Genomic DNA, 9,037 nt, shown 5'->3' with positions numbered 1-9,037 from the left:
CCACTCCCTGGTCCTCCATCTTCACCCCCTTCTGTCCAGGCTGTGAAGGGCCAGGTGCCTCGCAGGGACTACAACTCCCAGGAAGCAGCGCGCAGGGACGGGGAGGGGGCGGGGCAGCAGGGGAGCGCGGTGACGTCACGGGACGGGGCGTGGCCTGCGTGAGCGTGCCGCGGAGAAGGACGCGGTAGCTCTAGCGGGGCGGCCGAGCGAGGTTCTGTGGCGTGTGGAGTGCCCGGCCCCTCCCCCGCCCCCCTCGGCTGCTTGCGGCACCGGGCACCACAGCGAGGCCGGGGCCGGGCAGCCGTTGGGGGCCAGGAGCCGCCGGTATCCGCCCGGCTTCCCCGTGGGGCTGGGGCCCCCGCGGGCCGCCGCGATGAAGTGACAGCGGGCGGGCTGTGCAGTGCGGCTGCCGGGCGGCCCCCTGTGCCCGCGGGGAGCGGGTGGCGCCGCCGGCGCGGACCCGAGCCGAGCGGCCGCGCCATGAGCTACCAGCAGCAGCTGGCCAACTCGGCAGCCATCCGCGCCGAGATCCAGCGCTTCGAGTCCGTGCACCCCAACATCTACTCGGTCTACGAGCTGCTGGAGCGGGTGGAGGAGCCGGCGCTGCAGGGCCAGCTCCGCGAGCATGTCATCGCCATCGAGGGTAAGGGTTGCGGGCTGGGCTGTCGGGGGCGCTGGGCCGGTGGGGGTGGACGCTGCCATGGGGGAGGGGAGGGGATGGGACTGCGCCAGGGCCTTGCCTGCAGTGCCCGCAGGGCTGGATGCTGCGGTGCAGTCTGTTGGCTGTGCAGGGTGGGGGCTGCTCTGGGCTGTGCCTGTCCGGGGGCTGCCCTGCTTGGGGGAGCTGCACCGGCCTCCCGACCTGCAGAGCCCTTGCTGGTGGGTGCTGCCCTGCAGCCTGCCCGGGGGGTGGCTGTGTTGGTGCGTGGGCTGCTTTGAGGCGCAAGAGCGGGGTGGCTGGATCCGTCCTGTGCAGTGGATGCCGATGCCCAGGGCTGGGTTCTTCTTTATCGTCCTCTTCTCCGCATGGGATAGCGCGTTAGTTTCTGTGCAGAGGAGCAGCGTAGATCTCCCACTTAGCTAAAGCTGGATTGGGCTGAGGCTTGGGACGGGGGAGCAGAGCACTGTGGAGTCAAGTTTCGAGGTGCTTGCAGATCGCTGCCAGGATAGGGAGAATACCGATCTTGTTAGGGCTGTGTTGAGGCTAAAGGATGAGTCTTTCCTGTATTCGGAGGGATTTGGTGCAAGGGGAATTCTTTGCCTTTCTGTTTGTGTTGTAAACCCTTATGCTATAAATTCCGATTTAGATATATTAAAGGGCAAGCAAGTTCTACAGCTGGTTTATAAGACAACAGTATATACAGTATAAGAATGTAGGTGTGGAGTCTGCAAAGTAGAGAGAACCAGTTTTACTTCATAGATGTGAATATGCATCTACCTATAGGACAGTTCTGAGTAGGCTATTGAACTGTCTTGGATGTGCATTTATAAAAATCCATTGCTTCTGAAAACTCAGGTAAGATAAGCTTTTTCTGTTAGATGTGTTGATGCAGCAGTATGGGAATGCATTGGAGGAAAAACCGTATATGATATAGGGAAGCTATCGAGGTCAAAAGTTGATGACCTGGACCAAATTTAGGGCAGTAATTACAAACTTTTGCAATAGCTTTCAGTATGCCTTTTACTGTAGGGGACCTACTGAGTTATGACCTGTAGCTTTAACATGTATGGTGGTCCTACCATTAATCTGAAGCAGAAATCAAGTTAGCAGAAGAATAATTGGAATTGACATCAAGCTAAAACCATTCAGCTTGGGTTTCTGTCCTGTCTTTTTAAAAGCACCTGTAATGAAAACCTTATAGGAATAGATGCTGTTGAGGCACAGTCATTTGAAAGACTTAATTACCCATCTTGAGTGTTATGAAATACAATTTGCGTGGAGACATACATATAATGTTACATAGCGAGTTAGTATTTGAATAACATAATAGATCTGAATAGCAAAACACAATGACAGCAATGACCAATTTGATAAAAGACATAATTTGATCCAGTGATGCATGGGGGTCGGGGGAAGGGTTCAAACAAACACATCATACTGCTGTGTTTGCTTTGTGGTGCTTGTAACTTACCTGAAATCATGGCAAACGGTTGTCATTCTGCTTGCTCCTGTTTCTGATTCCTCTACTTTACTTTTCATTGAAGGTAATGGAAACTTATTAATGTGCATTGTTGGGAGAATGTAACACGAGCAACCACTTTTTTCTCAGTACTGTCATTTTTTCTCCCTCAGGGAGAGAAAATGCCCTGCTTTAGAATGTTTTCATTGGTAGGTAACATTAGTTATGAAGGTTATGCATCATCTTCTGTAGATGAGATGCCCCGAATGTCCTGCTACAAACAAGTGCATATTCATCCCTCTAACAAGATTTTGGATTAGAAGAGGCTCTCTATAATGCATCAATTTTTCCACTAATCTCTTGATCCATCTAAAGGGAATGTGAAATCAAACTGTGTGTATAGCTATCTACATAGCATATAATTTATGTATGTATTCTCATTTATCCCATATTATCTATATCTGGCTCATTTCATATGAAAATCGCTGAGTTTTTTCTAATAAAACTAAGATGATGCATGGCAGTGCTGATATACTTCAAAAGCTGGGTCTAGGAGTTGATGAGTAAAAATTTCTTAAAGCATTTTGTAGCTGTGTTACTTGCATTGGACAATGAGTCAGGAAACCAGTAAAACTGACTCATGAGAAACATGAATGAAAAAAGAGATCTTTTAAAATCATGCTACCTTATGTTCTCAAGGCTTTCCTGGTAACTGAGACTCTTGTGTGGCATTCATTCTATTTAATCAACCATTGGATTGTAACATTCAAGTCAACAAGCGCACTCTTGATTCATGTTCAATTTGCTTTAAAAGATATAGACATCTTCAGGGATAATTTATCAGATCCACAGTAATTTCCTACAGTGTATAAGATTGCTATACTCTCTATTAGCTCAGTTTCTTTTGGTTATATAAGAAACAAGTATCTGTACTTCTGTCTGAGCTTCATCGAACTTAGTGATATTTATGAAATATTGGTATATTCTCCAAGGAACCTTCCCCAAGGAAGTTGTCTTTCAAATTTGTTTGCAAGTTTGACATATTTGAGTAACAAAATGTGTGACTATATTGTATAACTTGCTGTGGTTTGTACAACTCCATAGTTATTAGTAGTCATGTGAAATGTTGGGGTGTAGTTGCAGGAAAACTGATATGTATGGCATGACAAATTTTGGTTAAAATGGAGTATAACTTTGACACTTATACCTTAGCAGGTACAACAAATCTGGTGGTAGAGAGAAATATGCCTGATACCTCTGCAAATGCTATACCTGCTACTGCTGGATTTCTGATGGAGTCAGATTAGAATGGATTTGGAATTTGAAATCTAATAACTGAGTGAGGCTTATTTTAATGAATTAAAAAATACAACATCATTCTGAGAACTCCCTAAGTAAAAAAGCCATTTATCTAACAAATCGCTTAAAAATTGTAAGTACCATAGATCTTTAATTTCTAAAGCTATTGTGACATTATTATTTTAACTTTAATACCTTTTAAAAAAGATATAATGGGTTATGTCAGTGCAGCTGCTGGAACAAGAACTATTGAAATATCTTGAAACTCAGCCAGCTACAGCCGTTGACCCCATGATACTTACGATTTTTTGTTGTTGTAAGTTCTTTGCATTCATTTAGCCCTTGAGATGTATTTAGTCCTATAGAAGTAAGTGTATTTGGCAATCACTGAATGTGCTACCACACTGAACCTATGTTATAGTATATTGCTTACCGTATATGATTCTCAAAGGTAGTGTTAAAGCATTACAAAAAATCTTGCTGATAGTTGTGAACTTGTGCATATCATTGCCTGAGTTATGACAATTCATAATGTCAGTTTTACTTTAGGTTCTTAGAGTTGCAATATTTGTGTTCAAACACTGCTTGGAAATGTTTTGTTTAAAAACTGTTTAATTAAAACTTTTAGTTGTTTTTGTGTTTAATATATTTTGGCACAAGTCTGTGCTTTGTCTTCAAGTTCAAACACCACCTAACTAACTGAAGTATAAAATGAGTTCTAATTTTCATTTGTTACACTTGAGATTTAATTGACTTACCGATATTCCTTAAATGTTACAAAACCCTAAGCAGTAACTGAAGAAAGTAATGTGTAGTATTCTTTGTGAAAAGTGTCTTAAAACAGGGCTGTCTTAAGAAATTTTATCAAATATACCCTGAGATGCCCAAAATATTTGGGATTTAATATCTGAATGTTACAGCAGGTATGTTGACGCCATTAAGTGAAAGGTAATTAATTAAATTGGATCAGTTTTCTTGTTCTACTCTCGCCTGCTTTTATCAGCTCTACCTAGCATTTGATTATAAAAGCTTAACCATTGAATGGTATTTCTAGCATCAGTAATATTTTAGTAATTCTTGGCAGTATTATAGGACATCATTTAGTGATCTGTGGTCTGTAATTAAGCCAACATTACCTACTACACCAAACTTTGTTGTGGTACTTCTGTTTGCTACACACAACATAACTGACAGCTTAAGTTACTTGGTCTAGGTTTTGTGTCTTGTAATACATAATTTCTAATTCTTCATCCAGAGGCACACTTCTTATCCTTAATACAGCTACCACAACCTTCAACACTGTTCCCTCAACTTATCCTTCTGCAAACACAACTTTACCAAATTTCTCCCTGCCAATGCTATATATAGCACAACTATTAGTTGTGGATATTTGTTGTAGTCTGTGTTGGGTGGAGCTAATTTGGTAAAACATTGCTTCAGGTGCTGATCAGAATACATTCGCTTGTGTTGGGGAGAGGCAGGAACCCAGTGTGTGTTAAACACCAAAGGACTTGGGCTGAAAGATTAGCTTTAATTGACATCTGCAACGGATAAAAAAACTGGTTTTTTTCCATTCATTTGCTTCTTTAGGATGTATAGAAAGCCTAAAAGGTGGGGTTTGTGTGGTTTTTTTTTTTTTTTTTTTTTGGCAGGGGTAAGGTGAGGGTATTTTACTTGAAAATTTTGGATATGTTAATTGGATAGCCTTCAAATTTGGTGAAGGTCTTGCTATATGTCCCAGAATGTTCAGTCTGAATCTCTCTCCCTTTTAATTGGAAGGGAGGAATAGCTAAAAGATTCAAAGGTGTAATGCCTCTAGAATGATAGTTGGCTACTTAATTCAGTAACTAAATTCTAGCAATTGTATTAAAAATAATTTTCTTCTGCATTGCTCATTGTTTGCTTTCACATCATGTGACTAGAGAAATAACATCAGTGTTTGAGAGTAGCTAAAACCTGAATTTCTAATTTAGGGGAGAAGGGCAGATGAGTTTTAATTTTTTTTGATGTATAAAATAGGTTCAGTCCCAATTTTAGTTTTCTTTTGCCAGGTCACCTTTAAACCTCATGTCCTACTGCTTGTAGTGGCATCTGAAACCACCCTGGGCGGGGGCGGTGGGTTGGGGAGGGGAAGGAATCTGGCTCTTAAAGCTGGCAAGCTCTGCTTCACATTGCTTCTTTTAGCTCTGTTGTCCTTGATCTGAGAGTACAGTAATAGTCCCACCACAGGAATAGTTCTAGTATATCAATACCAGGTATGATATGAGAATAATACAAAAAAATAGGGACTAAATGGTAGAGAAGGAAAAACAGAAGCATGTTGCTCATTTTTGGAATTGGAATTGCATTAGTTTCTTGTGGTTACTAATTCAGAAACCACCATTATTGCATTAATAGCTGCAAGACACAAAATAAACACCTGCCTACTCATAAAAGAAACTTTACTTGGTATACCATAATGAGGTAGTAGCGTGACCCAGATAGCATAGAGTTATTGCTGTTGTTCCTGCTCAACTTCTAATCTGTCATGTGTACCCCCTCATTCCCTATGAAAATGTGGTCATGGCTAAGTGATGATTAACACAACAGTGCATGAGCAATGTCTGTGCTTCCTTTTCACCTCTCCATCTAGTCAGTCCTAATGTACAATATTTTTAGGTTTTAGAAAACCTGACTTTGATGTGCTAATAAATTCAATTTGAATGGTATCTCATTTTTCAAGATCAGAGCTGGAGTATGTAGATGTAAGCAGTTGTACTTAATGTGTGCTTCCTTATAGGCCTTGAGGTAAGGCAGTTTATCAGGAGGTAACATGTTTCCGACAGATTCCTTTTAGGTAGGGGGTGACAGATGCTTACCTCTCTGTCAGGTCGTCGTGTATTGTCTGCCTCACAACAATGGTTGCTAAGCCTGATGCTAATCAAAAGATTCTAAAATCTACAGGAGAGAGAACCTACAGGAGAAAACAGCACAGTGAGGGTGGTTCTGTTCATGACTAAGATCAAAGGATTATTCTGATATGGGAGGCAAGCTGATATCTCATGAATGGAAGATCACAGCCAAGTCTGGCTGTAAAATGCTGGACTTTGAGTGACTATTGCTCTATAAAACATTAAAATGTCTGGTTAAGTCCAGGTTCTAGAATGCATGTTATGATTTTATTTTATATGTAACCATTTGTTTCCAATATATCTATTTGCTATCACTTGAATCTGTATGCTTGGTTAAATAAACTTGTTTTCACTATAAACATAAGTGCTGTGTGTTAAAGTGAGTGGTCTGAGATATAATGGTAAGCTGGCGTGTACTGTTCCTTTGGGAGCAGTAAATCTGAGTCTCCAGTGGAGTAGGGGCTGGATATTCCAGGGAGATTCTTGGAGGTCTCTGAATTTGGAGTGTGCCTATTGCTAACCTGTAAAGAGACAGTGGGCCCTATGTAGGCCTAGAGGGGAGTGCTCATGTTGCCTGTGGCTGGTGGAGTTGGGAAGCTGAGCCATGGCAGACATGGACAAGGCTTGGCCACGGTAAGGACAGGTGGCAGCAAGGTGTCTCATAGCCCTGGGTATCCCTGAGGCATCATGTTTGGCATAGACCTAAAACATCTCTTCGAGATATAGTGGCTGCTTATTGTTAGTCTAACCTAATCAGGTTATTTAGATGTTGGACTGGGAAGGAGGAGAGTCGAATATATTTTTAAATATTTGAATAGCTCATACTAATGTGAGATTTATTTTTGACTTGTTTTTTAGACACCCTGTGCTTTAGATCAGTGGCTCTCAACCTTTCCAGACTACTCTACCCCTCTCAGGAGTCTGATTTGCCTTGCGTAACCCCAAGTTACACCTCACTTAAAAACTACTTGCTTACAAAATCAGACATAAAAATACAAAAGTGTCACAGCACACTATTACTGAAAAGTTGCTTGCTTGTTCATATTTACCCTATTGTAAAATAAATCAATCGGAATATAAATATTGTGCTTTCATTTCAGTATATAGTATATAGAGCAGCGTAAACAAGTTGTCTGTATGAAATTTTAGTTTGTACTGACTTTGCTAGTGTTTTTTATGTATCCTGTTATAAAACTAGGTAAATCTCTAGATGAGTTGATATACTCATTGGAAGGCCTCCAGGTACCCAAGGGTAAATATATCCCTGGTTGAGAATCACTGCTTTAGTGCAGTGGTTTTCAACCTGTGATCTGCAGACCGTCTAAGATTTCCAAAGAGGTCCACACCTCCATTTGAAATTTTTTAGGGGTCGTCAAATGAAAACAGGTTGAAAAACCACTGGTTTAGTGCAAGACGTTGCTGTGATTCAGCAACATCATTAGAAGGCTTTCATCATTAGCTCTACCTCTGAGGTTTCTTTGGTGACAAGTATGATGAAATTTTTTTTTTGCCTGAGGTATTGAAACCTAGAAATCAAATGGCAGAGGTCATTGAATCAAAGTTCACGGAAGGGGAAGACTCTACCTATTTTCCAGGTATATGGAGTAACTTGCCCAAATGCTATGTGGCTCTTCAGTTTGGATATTGAATGTGCTACTAAAATTGCTTAATATATATGTGTGGTTGCAAATACAAGTTCTGGGCTGACTTCTTTAACTAGTGGAGAAACACCCATGTGCATGTAAGTGTACTTCATGTTTAAGAATCATATTTAAATGAAGTGTATTTTGGCTGCAGTGCTGCTCATTCTCCACACTCTATTTTTGGGCTGGATTGCTGTCATTACTTGAGCTGCTGCTGCTCATTCTCTTACCATACTGAATAATTTAAACACTTTTGTAGCCATGGAACTTTGTACTGAAATACTGTCAAATCTTGAGCTGGGGCTGGGTTGTTATTTAAATAAGGCGTCTAAAGATCATCTGCTGTGTATGTTTATGAAGTGCTGATAAACTATGGCACTACGTGAATAAACGTTAAAGGACATAGTGCAGGTGAGTGCCAGTTGATGTAGTGTAGTGCAAAGGGTCTATCCTCATGAGATGGTCATGGACATTACACTTGTTTATCTTTGAAACAATGAGCATGCTATGCAGATCACCCCGAACAAGTGACAGTAAAATCTTGATACCACATTACCCAATAATATCATGTCGTGTTTTTGAGACACACCTATAGATTTTTCTGAGGGTAAAAAAAATTCAGGGCAATTTTTCATTTGCATGCACATCCATGTGCCTTAGTTACTATGACTCAAGTTGTGCAGTGCTCTGAGCTGGTAAACCCCCCTGAAATTTAATAAATACAAAACAAACAAGCTTTCTAAGACTTAGTGTAAGGATTCTGAAGTCTGACAGCTTGGGGCTGTCGCAGGTCTGGACATGTATATCTATTTGGAAAGCTGGCAATCTCCTCCCCTTTCTAAAAGCAAAGCACCTGTTTCCAGCTGCAAGATAATGAATTTTAAAGATACTTCCAGTGACAAAAAAGCTGTCCCTAGCTCAGAGCTAAGTCTTGTCATGGTGGGTGTAGTTTTTTGGGCAGTGCTGAGGGAGCCCTGATTTTGGCAAGACAAACATTTTTGTGAAGGGGAGGTTGGGGTCTAAATGAACTTCAAATCTTAGAGTAAGTCATGGGGAGGTGGGTTAGTAAGAGGGGGTTCAAGTG

The 9,037-nt window shown here is 41.6% G+C and overlaps 1 protein-coding gene across 4 annotated transcripts in view; it reads left to right on the top strand.

The window, feature by feature from the left end:
* Positions 1-444: 444 nt before the first annotated feature.
* AGAP1 (ArfGAP with GTPase domain, ankyrin repeat and PH domain 1) overlaps positions 445-9,037 on the top strand; it is a 680,051-nt gene continuing 671,458 nt past the window's right edge. For 2 of the 4 annotated variants that reach the window (XM_074968160.1, XM_074968159.1), the window contains exon 1: positions 445-643. In XM_074968160.1, the coding sequence (XP_074824261.1) occupies positions 481-643 (163 nt within the window). In that variant the 5' untranslated portion in view covers positions 445-480. The remainder of the gene's footprint in view (positions 644-9,037) is intronic. The other 2 variants (XM_074968162.1, XM_074968161.1) reach the window with 1 other exon arrangement.

This window comes from Natator depressus, chromosome 11 (assembly GCF_965152275.1).
Source record: "Natator depressus isolate rNatDep1 chromosome 11, rNatDep2.hap1, whole genome shotgun sequence".
NCBI classification, from domain to species: domain Eukaryota; kingdom Metazoa; phylum Chordata; order Testudines; family Cheloniidae; genus Natator; species Natator depressus.
This window is presented reverse-complemented; position numbering and strand designations above follow the sequence as displayed.